General features: G+C 45.9%; 1 protein-coding gene across 6 annotated transcripts in view; it reads left to right on the top strand.

Annotated features, from left to right (window-relative positions):
* LOC147641730 (protein MRG1-like) overlaps window positions 1–14,305 on the top strand; it is a 95,990-nt gene that overhangs the window by 22,919 nt on the left and 58,766 nt on the right. For all 6 annotated transcript variants that reach the window (XR_015266008.1, XR_015266007.1, XM_086798978.1 and 3 more), the window contains exon 2: window positions 9,972–10,025. Coding sequence is in view for 4 of the 6 variants with exons in the window: in XM_086798978.1 (XP_086655104.1) it covers window positions 9,972–10,025 (54 nt within the window). In the remaining 2 variants the exon portion in view is untranslated. The remainder of the gene's footprint in view (window positions 1–9,971; window positions 10,026–14,305) is intronic.

Genomic DNA, 14,305 nt, shown 5'->3' with positions numbered 1-14,305 from the left:
TGTTGTTGCAGGAAAAGGGGTTTGCTGATGCTGCTGCAGGAGAGGGGGGCAATTCTAATGCTGTTGTGCAGAAATGGGCAAGTGCAGGCGTACAAGGCTTCTCCTAGCTGCTGGCTTGCTTGCTGTAGAGGAGAAGGGGCTAGTCGATGAAGCCAACGAATCTGCTTCGTGGCTTTACGCCTGAGTATAGACGTGTGCTACCCAGCGCTGAAGTGCGCCTGCTGCTCAGCGCTGACACGCCTTTCCCCTTGAGTCCACTTGCCGTGCGCCTTGTGGACCAACGGCTGCTGCCTTCGCCTGGTGTGCGCTTCGCTCGCCTAGCGCCAGTCTACATGACGGGCTCCGCCCAACGCTAATACGCTTTGTAGCCAGCCGAATCGCGACTAAACGCCTCAACGCCCACTGCCTACGTGTCCGCTCCACTCTCGACGCCTAGTATTCGATGGACGCCCGCCTGTGCGCTTGACTCATAGACCCATTCGCACGTAGACGCCGTCGCTGGCAGAGGCCTCATGGTGGCCCTTCAGACGAAATGCCCGACTGCTGTGCGCTTCAAAGTTGCCGCCACCTTCGCCTATTCACAAGCAGCTCCGCCATCACTGCCGGTGTGGGGTTACGCCTTGTGGCCACCAACACTTTGCTGCGCTGCCTCTTCTGAGCCGGTGCCTGGTATGAAGGAGAAGAGGGAAGAGGGAGGGATCACTAAGCTCTGATACCAGTTGTGTGGGAGAAACAGGAATTAGGGTTTAGAGATTCATGTGTGGGAGACATACACAGAGAAGAACAAGGGAGAGAGAGAGAGAGAGAGTTGTGGGGATAAGTCAACTCATAATGATATGAGTGTGTGACTCCCCTATCACACATGTATATTGCACTAGTACACATAGTGCACTTAGTACATTAAAAGTACTAAGTGTACTATGTACTATAACTTATGGGCTTGTACACACTATAAGGGTGGGCATAGTGCCTTTACCCCAACATTGTAGGCATAATATTGGGCATTCAGTGGTTTCACAAGTTCCTTCCTGATGTCAAGTGGGACAAGCAAGCACACTTTCCAGATTAGTCGGAATGTGTCAAATGTCCCAGTGACCATTATGTGTGAGCCAGGAATTCTAAACTTTCCGCTCATAAGCCACTTGGAGGTTAAATGAGCAATCAAGAAAGGCGCACATTGTGCGATGATATACATCCAGACTGCCCGGTCAGTGGCCAGTGCTTTCGAGAAGTATTTGGCTCTTCATGAAAAGTTTCAAAAGATTTTTCTTTGGGACAATCTCCCTCCCTAGCTCCCCCCGTCTAGACTAGAGGACCACAAGATCGATCGATCTCCCAGGCTCCGAACTTCCAAGTAACTCTTGAGGATCACGTTAAACACCTCACGATTGTCTTAACTATTTTAAGACAGAATCGACTATATGCTAAATTAAGTAAATGTGAGTTTTTCATGACAGACATCATTTACTTGGGACACAAGATCACTAGAGATGGATTGAGCATTGACTATGACCGAGTTCAAAAGGTTCTGGACTGGCCTATACCGCGAACAGTGAAACAACTTCGTTCTTTTCTCGGTTTTGTTGTTTTTCTTCGGAAATCTGTGCGGGAGTACTCTCAGCTCACACTACTGATGACCGACTTGTTGAAAGGTCGTGGACGTAAGTCAAATCAGCCTATCACTTGGAATAATGATCTGGATATGGCCTTCAGACTTTTGAAAGATAAAGTCAAGGAAGCACCTATCTTAGCATTACCTGATCTTAGTTGGTCTTATGTTCTTGAAACTGATGCCAGTGACTATGCCATCGGGGCTGCTCTATTTCAAGATGGTAGACTTGTTGCTTTTGAAAGTAAAAAGCTAGACGACACTCAATCTCGTTGGCCAACCCTTGAGAAGGAGCTTTGTGCTGTGATTCACGCTCTCAAGGTTTGGAGACATTATTTATATGACTCTAAATTTGTGGTTGACTGATCATCAGTCAATCAAGTATGCGTGTGATGCGGACGATTTGAGAGGAAGGAAAGCTCGATGGACTGAATTAATGCAAGATTATGATTTTGAGATTCGTTATAGAAAAGGGTCCATGAATAGTGTTGCAGATGCGCTTAGTCGAATTAGAGATGTGAATACTTTGTCGTTCACCGAGATTTCTACTGACTTATTTCAATCATTGAGAGGGCTTTGCAGGACTGATAGTTATTTTGGTCCATTTTGGCAGAAGATCCAGGACGGGAGCTCATTGATTGACCAAGACTCGATGACTGAGCAGCCTACCATTCAGGCTGCAGGAGGCCAGTGGATGATTCGGAATGGTTTACTATTCCGTTATGACAAAATTTGTGTACCACAGATCACGGACATTAGGTCCAAGATTCTGAAGGAGTGTCATGACGCCCCTTCTGCTGGACACCCTAGGGTACACAGGACATTATCGTTAGTGAAACAACCTTTTTATTGGCCAAAGATGAAAGGGTATGTAGAAGATTATGTTCTCAAGTGTCAAGTTTGTCAAGCAAATAAAGCTGAACGCTTTAGACAGGTTGGATTGTTGCATCCTTTGCAAATCCCAGGTAATAAATGGAAAAGTATTTCCATGGATTTTATTACCGGATTACCAAGAACACATCAAGGCCAACGCAATTAGCAAGGCAGTTTATTGAGCACTTGTTTAGAATGTACGGGTTACCGCAGGACATAGTCAGTGATAGGGACTCTAAGTTTACGAGTGATTTTTGGAAACTTATTTTTGAGAAGTTGGAAACAACTTTGAATTTGAGTTCCTCATATCATCCTCAATCTGATGGCCAAACTGAAAGAGTGAGTCAGATTTTGGAGGATATGCTTCGGGCATATGTATCCAAAAGACAGAGTTGATGGGAGGATTATCTTCTTATGTTAGATAGTCCTTTCATGCTTATGTATGGTTTTCAACCTAGATCACCTTTACAGTGGGGTGCTCAAGACTTCAGCATGATGTAGCACGTAATTTTTTGCAAGATATGCAAGAAATGTTACAAGTTGCGAAGGAATCTATTAGAAGTGCTCAAGACCGAGACAGATTTTATTCTAATAGAGATCGTTTACCCAGAGAGTTCTTTGAAGGAACGATGGTGTATTTGCGAGTTCCGAAAGATTTCGAGACTTTGCGGACAGGTCGATCTCAGAAATTATCCCCTAGATACTGTGGACCATTTCGTATTACGCGACAGATTGGTTCAGTTGCATATGAATTGGATTTGCCTTCTCATGTGAAAGTTCATCCTGTATTTCATGTCAGTAGACTTAAGGAAGTATTGGGTGGAACATACCAGTTAGTTACTTCTCAAGAAATCATAGATGTCGAGGACATGACATTTGTTCCATACGAATCTGAAAAGATTCTTGGATTTCGTGAAAGAAGATTGCGTAATACGCTTATCACGGAATACAAGATCAAGTGGAAGGATCGTGTTGAAGAGGACGCTACATGGGAGACATTGACTACTCTTCAGAGAGATTACCCTGGCTTTTTAGTGAGCTCAGGAGTGAGCTCTTAGAGGAAGGGGAGTATGTCATGTGAACAGTGTGTATCTACCGTGTGCTACACGCACACAAGACTAGCTTCGAGGTTTGGGGAAGCTTAGAGCTAGACAGGCTGATTGACGAGCTGAGTTAGGGATAGACTAACGGGCGGGCACCCAAGTATGGACGGGCGGGTGCCGAAGTGTGGATGCCCAATGACCGGCCAAGAGCCTATAAAAGGGTGGCCAGGGTTAGTCATTAGTCATATAGAGTCTCGCGTGACTTTGTGAGAGCTCTATGGTCAGGAGCCTGGATCTAGTGCAGACGTGCACATGCTTCATGCAGCCGAGGCTGGCAGCAGTCTCGAGGCCCGCAAGGATAGCTTTGTGGCGGTATGGGACGTCATGAGGTAGAGATTGGTCGGTACGTCCATCTAGTTAGCTCAACTCGTGGCTTGTTGGACAACCAAGTCTTGTGGGCTAGCCCACGGCTGTCAAGGTTGGGAGGTGAGTCAGGCATGCGTCCTCGTCTTGTTTGTTTGGTTTGTTTGCAGGTTTTGAGTCTTGTACCAGGAACATTCCACGAGGAGATCCTAGGGGATTTGACATGTGCATTGTCTTGCACATGCGTCCAAGGTCAGGTGTGCATTGTCTTGCATGTGAAGTAGTGCCAGTGCGCGCTGTGAGTCTCCCTCTGGAATGATGTCAGTGGTTTTGTGTATCTGGTATGATACTGGATGCCAGACCTCTGTGTAGACATGTAAGTTTGCATGTAGAATAGGGGCCAGCCCATAGGGCTACCCCAGAGCCAAGCCCAAGGGTCATGTACTGGGCATGGGGAGGTTTAGAACCACCCCAAGGGGCCAAGAGGGCCTCATGTTGTGCTCACTTGCCCTAACTTGGGCTGGGTAGACTGTCAGCTAGCCTAAGGCTCATGTACTGGGCATGGGGAGGTTTAGAACCACCCCAAGGGGCCAGGAGGGCCCCATGCTGTACCCACTTGCCCTAACTTGGGCTGGGTTGGCTGTCAGCTAGCCTAGGGGCCTTGGCCAGGCAGTCGACAGGGCCTTGAGCCCTGCCCAGCCAGTCGGCTGTGTGTGGGGGCACCATGCGCATAGGTGGCCAGCCCTCCATAGGTATGAAGCGTAGGATTTAATAGCATTAATTGCTATTTTTAATGCAGTCGTGAGGCTTTTAATAATCAGCCGCCTAGAGTAAAACCAGCCGACCAGCACACTGGAGGGGTATAAATATCCATGGTATAATTCAGTCCTAGATATCTCATAATTCACAAGGTGTTGCAGCTACACAAGGGCTAGGACAGCCAAGGGAGAAGCTAACGCAAGGGTGAAGGTCAAGGGCAGAGATCTATCTCAGCCCAAACAGGTTCATTCAGTATTTTATTTTCACATTTTGCATCATTCTAATAAAAGCAAATACACCATTCGTGGTGGGGGCCCTACAGAGGGTATTTTGGACCCAATACTGTGTCCTCTTCTCCCTCTCTCTCTTTCTCTCTCTATTTTTTTGCACATCTACATTCAGTTTTGTGCGTTAATTTTGTCGCGACAAGTGTGCTTATTTTCTGAGCATTGAAGTTACCGATCTCCCCGAAGCATTCCGCATGTTACAACTTGGATAGCATGGAGGATAAATATGTCGATTCCGTAGAGCTTGGTACTCAACCCAGTTTGGCCCTCAATTTTGAGCTTGACCATTATTCAGTTCACAGACAGGCACATAAGTCTAGATGAGATGTCCACTTCAAGGAAGGGGATTGTGTCTATTTGCGCATCATGAAACAGAGATTGAAACAAGTGGGGGCACTGTCATGTGCATCACAGATGCCATGGACATTCTCAGGGCTAGATCCAGAAGAAGCAAACAGATAAAGACCATGAACCAGTAGAAGAACCAGAATGTAGGAGCTTTAGGTGTAGCATCTGAGGTGGACATGGAGCAGGACTTGGAGCAAAGCATGGATCAGATGGGTGTCGGAGGATGCTGGCTGCCAGAAGAGCTGTCGGCTGACGTCAGCAGAATGTGGGTAGCAGGCGCATCATACACAAGCAGCATGCGCAGGAGGATATCCAGTCGGCTGTGCTTAAAAAAGGCATTAATGAAGTATGAACTGGCCGACCAGCAGTCGGCGAGTTTCCCATGTAGTCCAAGGGCTATAAATAGCCCCCTTGCTCTATGTTGTAGTCATTCAGCCCACTAGGGGTTTGAGTCAGTAGGAGTCCTAGTTTGGGACTGAATTTTGGTGTGTTATCACCTTTTTATGAAGGCAGCCCATGGCTGCAGATATGTACCCTTTTTGTACCATAGTATATACCGAATTTCCAGCACTTCTCTCTCTACTCTCTCTCTACCTGCGTTTTTGCATCAGATGGTGCGTTTTTGCATCAGAAGGTTTTCCAAGAGTGTTTAGGGCTGAAAGAAGACTACCGAGAGCTTCCGCGTGTTACATTGGTATCAGAGCATCAGGCTCAGCAAAGCTAAACCCTGATTCAGTCCCATATGATGGTGTACAGGTCCAAGGTACAGGAAAGTACACGGATTCGAAGCCCAAGGCGAGGAGCACAGAAGCGGGAAGAACTCCCAGGAGGTTTGTTGGTGGTGTTCCACAGTGCCAGATGGGGATGGCAGTTCCGTGAGCCAGATAGGTTCTCAGGTAACGGTCCCAAGGGAGGTTGATCCTCCAAGGGTGATGTGAGAGTGCCAGACTTAGTTCCAGGAATGAAGGCCAAGACGGTGTTCAGAGTCAGGGCAGGAATGGATTGTGGACTAGAGGAAGACCAGATGCATAGATCTTCATTAGAGACAGAGTGGTTTGGAGAACAGACCGGATTTTCAGAGAAAAGGGTTTGCCAGGCATGGATGATGACAGAGGGACTTCGGGACAGGATTGGGATGATGAGTGTCATCCAAGAGCAGGTTGGATTCCCGTCATCAAGTTTAGCAGAGGGGGATGTCATGTGCATCACAGATGCCATGGACATTCTCAGGGCTAGATCCAGAAGAGGCAAACAGATAAAGACCATGAACCAGTAGAAGAACCAGAATGTAGGAGCTTTAGGTGTAGCATCTGAGGTGGACATGGAGCAGGACTTGGAGCAAAGCATGGATCAGATGGCTGTCGGCTGCAGGACGGAGGATGCTGGCTGCCAAAAGAGCTATCGGCTGACGTCAGCAGAGTGTGGGCAGCAGGTGCATCATACACAAGCAGCATGCGTAGGAGGATATCCAGTCGGCTGTGCTTAAAAAAGGCATTAATGAAGTATGAACTGGCCGATCAGCAGTCGGCCAGTTTCCCATGTAGTCCAAGGGCTATAAATAGCCCCCTTGCTCTATGTTGTAGTCATTCAGCCCACTAGGGGTTTGAGTCAGTAGGAGTCCTAGTTTGGGACTGAATTTTGGTGTGTTATCACCTTTTTATGAAGGCAGCCCATGGCTGCAGATATGTACCCTTTTTGTACCATAGTATATACAGAGGATATTGAGGAGATCCGCCAGTGTCCGATGCGGCACATATTATGAGATGGAGGTACCTCCATAGTGTACCTTCCAGTTCCAGTTTCATTTTCTAGGTGCCAGTAGTATCATCTTTATTTTTCATTTTCTGGGTTTTTTTATCCAGACATTGTATCAGATCCACCATGATGTAACTTTTGGTCTCATAGGTCATTATGGCCTTTTGAAGACGTTAATATAACATTTCATTTCATTTTCATTTCATTTCTACTCTCTCTCTCCCTGCGTTTTTGCATCAGATGGTGCGTTTTTGCATCAGAAGGTTTTCCAAGAGTGTTTAGGGCTGAAAGAAGACTACCCAGAGCTTCCGCGTGCTACAGGCACACACTGTCCCAAGCTTTCTTTTCGTAGTTTTGGACCCTTTCCTATAGTTAAAAAGATAAGTGATGTCTCCATGAAGTTGAAGTTGCCTAACAGTTGGACAATGCATGATGTTTTCCATGTTTCTTGGCTAAAACCATATGTTGGACCAGAAGTGTTTGATGTTTCAGATGAACAGGTACCATATGTGGTAGACGAAGCAGAAGTCATTGAGCCTGAGCAGATTCTTCTTCATTGTTGGAAGCATGGTTCCGGTTGAAGAATATGTCAGTTCTACACGAAGTTCCGAGATCGAGGTGCCCACGAAGCCGTTTGGCTAGACGAGGAGTTCTTTCAAGAGTACCCTTAGTTGTTGGCGGACTACTTGGAAGCCATGAACCTGTCGCCAAGCTAAGCAAGAGGGAATGTCACATGCACTCTGCACTGTAATGCATGGTGACAAGATGGCTCATCATCATCAATGCAACATTGTACAATATGAGCACTCTTTAGGATGATATTTGTCGTATGCCATGACCCCATTTTAATCCTCAGTCCAAGATATGTCAGGCACGAGCTACGTAGGTCATTCCTCAGCCTTAGACAGTCAGTCATCCAGTCGAAGTCCCTTAACCCACTTGGAGAGAATCATTCATGCATGTAGACTTAGTAGAAACCTTAGGGTTTGCATTAGAAAGCATTTTGCATATTGCATATCATTCATCCCATTTGCATGCATATCACATAGACCATTGTAGAAGCCTTGAAATATAATTTGGTATTTTTAGGATATTTATTAGCATTTATTTGGCATTTTTTCCATATTTTCTAGCATTATTTCAGCGTTTAATACCATTATTCATCATAAACAAGTCGTGTAGCAAAACATGCTACAGTCGGCCAGCTTCACAGCCAACCGACCAGCACTTGTGAGCATATAAATAGGTTTGCTTTTGCACCATTCCAATCATCTAGCATCAAGCGTTTCAGCCATCAGCCTATTGGAGCATCAACGCATGAGCATCTAGGAGCATACAACCAAAACGCACCAGCTTGCATTCAGCCAAGGAAGAAGCACTATAGAACCCGCGTTTTCAGCCTTGAAGCAGTTTTCAGCATTGCATAACATCAGCGTTTTGTGCCCCTTGGGTGAAGGTAACACGCATGCATACATTCATTTTCAACATATATTCATAGCCTAGAACAATCCCAATCAGCCCCTTCTCTCAGCCTCATATCTGCAGCCTTCCTACATTCCATTGGAAGAGTGAGATCGATCATTATTGGTGCTTCTACAGCCGTGTACAAACAGCCCGCCTCTTGGTCCTCCGAGATCTTGTGTTTGGCTTATCGTCAGTCCAAAGTCATTCTCTTCAAAGTAATAAAAGCAAATACTATTCCGGTAACGGGATAGGGGGCCCTTCAGTGGGTAATTCGGGACCCAATCAGGTTTACTGTCTCTCTCTCTCTCTCTCTCTCTCAATCTCTTAAAGTTTGAAGTCATAAAAGTGGATCGCTAAACTCGCGAAACTCAGGATATAGAAGGCGGTGTGAGACTTGTGTGACAGGATCCTTAATTACGAATACTTTCGCAACATGTTACATACGTCCTATGTGACCCAACGAACCATATCATGTGAATATTTGATTAAACATAAGACTGTAGGTCTTGGGTGCAGGTTTCAATGTCATTGGACTCGTTTGGGCGTCCCCAAGGAGAGGGTGTCTTGGGAAGATCTCTCTACCTCAATCCTTAGTGCAATGAGGATTGGAATACCAGCCCTCACTTACATGTAGCTTTACCTATTCAGGCCGTCTCAAACTGTTTGGCCACTAGTGGCCACCATCCAGTATCTAGATTGGGACCTGCCAAGCGTCCAGTCTGCTCAACCAGGGTCTCTTCGCAAAGGGGGCCTTACAAACTAGAGCTAGCGGTACCTGTGCAGTTACAAGAAGGGGGTGGAACATTGGTTCCAACACCGCAACCTCTCTTTCCCTTAATCTTTTGTTTGGAGCCTGTAGTTGCTTCTCTCGAAGTTTATGAGCAGCTGGAGTTTCCTTAATGCAGTTCAAATGAGCACCAAGATTTTTTCTCCCATCTTCCACTTTAGAGAGAGGATTCGGGTGTGATTGGGTTAGAGTTCTTTAGTAGAGATTGGGCAGCATTGAGCTATATTGCATGCTGTAAATAGAGCTTTTCTCACAGCAGAAAGATTACAGTAGTTTAGGCATCTGTGCATGCTTGTGTTTTAGTCAAAGCCTCCTGCTGTTACCTCTCTTTCAAACACTTGCATTCAGACAAACAGGCCTTTCACCCCCCCGCGCCCCCACGCCCCCCCCTCCCCCCATTTTTTCTTTCTTCATTTGTCTTTTTACTTTGGATTAAGGCCTCTGTTTTGGGTTTAAAACACATTTGTCATTTCAATTTGTTTTTAAAACAAATTGAAAGCTCTATAGGATCTTGTTTGGGTGCGTGCCACACTTCCATGGTTGATTAGACTATAGAAGTTAGTCTACGATTTTCTTGTTTCTAAGGCCTTGATTTAGGTTTTATACTAATGTCTATTTGACCATGGTGGACTTAATGTAGTTATTTAACTTTTACACCTAATTGATACGTTGTCTTTGCATAGATCCAAAGAGCGGAAGTTCGGAAAAGAGAGTGGAAGTTTTTCGTGCATTACCTTGTAAGTATCAAGCTGCTCATTTAGTGCTTACAGTTTGCTGTTTCAAGTTGTGTACTTAAGAAAATTTGAAATGGGCTTTCATTACAGTAAAAGAAACTTGTCAATGTTGTGCATCTGATTGAGAACCTTTTAAAAGTAGAGTCTCGAGCAGTGTTGGTGCATATCCTTAGGGCTGAACCCCTTTGTCTTTGCTGTCTCATCCCCAGTGGTTTGCAAGATTGCCTCTATTCTCATGTGCTTGCAATATTTTTTCCTTGACCTCATGTTGCCTCTGCGTACGTTGTCATGGTCAATACATCTTTTCAGATGCCCAGTGTACTATGAGATTTGAGGGAGGTTTCATTACCCCTTCAAGGAGGGATTTGGCCCACTGTTTGGGGTCATTGATTTCGTGGACCAACGATGCTTGGGACTCTACCTCATAGTTGTCTGTGGGATGCGTACCGCACCACAGGCACATAAAAAATGATATGACACAAAACTCTCTCATGCTCTCTCTCAAGCTTGCTGTCTCAAGGTTCAAGCTCTAGTCTCTAGTCTCTCTCAAGCTCTCTGTGTCTCAACTTTCAAGCTCTCTCTCTCTCTCTCTCTCTCTCTCTCTCTCTCTCAAGCTCTCTCTCTCTTTGGCAATGAGGTCCGGAGGAAAGGAAAAGCATGAGGCTTTTGCCTTATATACCACCATCGGCGAGAAACCTACTGGTAATTCCAGGTCATGAAAATGGACGTGCAACTTTTGCGGGAAGGATTACACAAGTAGCGCCACGAGGCTCCTTCTACATGTGTCCAAGCTTGGTGGGGAAGTTGCGCCGTGCAAGGAGATTCCTCAAGAAATTGCAGATGGTATAGTGTATAGGGTTTTGTACACGGCTTACATAGATGGCTCCACATTGGGGCCACTCACCCACTTCATGCGGGAGACGCTAGCTGAGATTCGTGCGACCACCATGCTTGATGAGGAGGGCCCCGACATTCCTATGGAGGGGATTAGGTAAATCTCCTTCTTGCTCCTTCTTTTTTCCGGTTTTCAAATCTCCTTCTTTTTCCTTAATACTTAATGCTTATTAATCTTAAAGTGGCCATTCTAGGGATCCCACCAAGCCTCCACCCACTCCACGATGTGATTCGCTTCTGGCACTTGTGGAGAGGAGGTGGCAGTGGATGTATAGACCTATCCATGGTCTTGCAGCCGTTGCATCCTGCCTACAAAGTACCAAGGCTCTTCATTGATGAAGAGCTACTTTCCGATCGGGATGCCTACTTGCCAAAGATACTTCTCGTCCATGAGCAAAGAGAGTTTCTCCAAGAGCTCATTCGGTACAATGATCAGAGGGGAGCCACTATCACGAACTCACTTTGCTCAAGCAGGGAGTCGATGGTCCAGCCACTTTTTTGGTGGGAGTCATTTGGTTATCAAATGGCGGGCATGTCACCCAGGCATACTGCTATGGCTCATTTTTTCGGAACCAAGAAGGAGGGGCATGTGAGAGGAACTGAAGTTCCTACTCACTCATACACACAAAGATACGCAGTCGTCTTAGCACCATGTAGTTAGAGCGGCTTATATATTGCTGCGCTAACATGCGCATGGTGGAGAAGATGCATGACATGGAGATTTCCAAACAAGTAGAGATCTCCAGAGTTCGAAGTTCAATCCATGATTTATAAATGTTTGCTTTCAGGTGAATGTCGACGAGTTCAAGTTGACACTTGATACTCTTAAGAGTGTCCACAAGGAGCGAGATTTAGATGAGGAGGCTATATATGTCGAGCTTTATAGGGAGCTAGAGGAGGTTGATTGTCGAGTTTCTCGTACTCGTAGAGGTCGCAGAGCTAGAGGTGGCACACGAGTAGGAGGCCGCGGATGCTCTCTTTGGCGCCCTACTTTGACTAGCCCGGTGGCTACATATGTGAGGCATGACTTGACTTCAAGGAGCTCTTTAGCACCTGTTGCCGAAGAAGAGGATGCTCTTATTGCAGACATCAGAGAGTCGACTACGATGATTAGGGCAATGTTCTTAGCGAGCGTAGTTTTGGGTGATTTCTCTAAGGAGGAGGACTAGAGTCTAGAGTCTAGAATAAATCAAAAGTTGCAGACAGGTACTGTTTTTTCATACCTTCGTTTTGTACCTGACAACTATGTGCTACCTAATGGAGCTACGCTACCACAAAGATCAGCTATGGAGAGGCACAGATGCAAATCCCAGATACCTCACAGCCCCCCATCACGAGTTTCTTTCATCTAGTCCTAGAATGGGAGGCATCACGAGTTTCTTTCATCTACGGATGGAGGCCCCCCACCGACGTCCACAAGAGAGCTCTGACCCATGTTCCCCTACTCGAGGGATGAGGTAGTGTGCACTGACAGTCCATGCCTCGCCTCCTCCCGGCCGTCTCTTTGGACAAAGCGATCCAAGACCCATTGGTCCGAGGAGATGCTTCACCCGATAGCTTCAATTCCAAGAGATCCTCCAGAGACATAGGAGTGTTCCTCCACATGCAGTGAACATCGAGGGCCTCTATACAGTCAGACCCCCTTTGATCCCATTGTACCACTAAAAATTACATGGCTGTTTTTTCTTTCAGCTCTAGTTGATTTTCCATGATTCAGTTACTTTGTGGACTCATTGTAACACTTTTGTTCTCATAGACCCTTTGGTCTTTTGTTGACATTAATAGAACTTTCTTTCTTTCTTCTTTGTCTTTCCTCTTCTTGTGGTGTTTCTTTGTTGTCTCGCGTGTTTATTTTCATCTCTTGCTAGTAAATGTTCTCAAAGGTTGCCCATCCATCAAGTGTCTGCAATGAGCAAACCGCTCCGGAGGCAAACTCTTTGTCAACAGATCAGCCGGGTTGTCATCCGTATGAATCTTAACAAGCTGAATTTGCTTGTTCTCTATCACCTCTCTGATGAAGTGATACTTCACATCCACATGCTTCGTCTTTGCATGAAAGACAGGGTTCTTTGCCAACTGGATGGCACTTTGACTGTCACAATGCAACAATGGAATATCCCCTGTATAACCCAAATCAACCACTAACCGAGATAGCCATAATGCCTCCTTGCACGCCTCTGTGGCTGCAATATACTCGGCCTCTGTAGTAGATAAGGCTGTGCACTTCTGCATCCTGGATATCCATGACACAGCACCTCCTGTGAATGTAAACACATAACCGGTAGTAGACTTAACCGGTAGTAGACTTCCGGTTATCTGGATGACCGGCATAATCCGAATCCGTGTAACCATGCACTAATGCATCTTGTTTGCCAAAACAAATGCACATATCCTGTGTGCCCTTCAGGTATCTCATGACACCTTTCACTGCTTCCCAATGCTTCTTGCCAGGGTTGGCCATGTATCTAGAAACCACTCCCACTGCAAATGCAATGTCCGGCCTAGTAGCAACCATGGCATACATGAGACTGCCACAAGCTGAAGCATACGGAATCTTGGCCATATCAGCCCTGTCACTATCCGACTGTGGGCTGTCCATAGCACTGAGTTTCACATATGGAGGCAAAGGAGTACTAGTCTTCTTCTCCCCGTCCATATTGAACCTCTGCAAAACTTTGCCAATGTATTCCTTCTGAGACAAATACAACACATGCTGATTTCTGTCCCGAAGTATCCGCATACCCAAAATGTGATTTGCATCACCCAAATCCTTCATATCAAAGGTCTGATGCAGCCTCTTTTTCAAGGCATCCATCTCTCTACGAGATTTCCCGGCAATCAACATATCATCAACATACAAGATGAGGATCAATAGACTGCCATCCAAAGCTTTCTTGGTGTATAAACAGTGATCTATGTCACTTCTCCTGAAATCCTGGGATTTCATGAATGTATCAAATTTATGATACCATTCCCTTGGTGCCTGTTTGAGCCCATAAAGACTCTTTTTCAGCTTGCATACAAGCTTCTCCTTTCCATTCACTCCATAACTCTCTGGCTGTTGCATATATATCTCCTCATGGAGATCACCGTGAAGAAAAGCAGTCTTCACATCCATCTGAATCAAGTCCAGATCATCATGAGCAACCAAAGCTAATACAGCTCTAAGTGTGGTCATTTTGACCACTGGAGAGAAGATCTCATCAAAGTCCACACCATATTCCTGCTTGAAGTCCTTAGCTACTAACCTGGCTTTGTATCTTGGCTTTGCATCACGTGCAACTTTGAGCCTGTAAACCCACTTGCATGGCAAAACCTTCTTGCCTGTAGGCAAATGCACCAACTTCCATTTTTGTGCAGAGAATCCATCTCTGACTTCATAGCACGCT

This window comes from Cibotium barometz, chromosome 1, assembly GCF_041138505.1.
Source record: "Cibotium barometz isolate CiBa-2024 chromosome 1, ASM4113850v1, whole genome shotgun sequence".
Lineage (NCBI taxonomy): Eukaryota > Viridiplantae > Streptophyta > Polypodiopsida > Cyatheales > Cibotiaceae > Cibotium > Cibotium barometz.
Note: the sequence above shows the minus strand (reverse complement) of the source record. Positions and strands in the feature narration are given on the sequence as shown.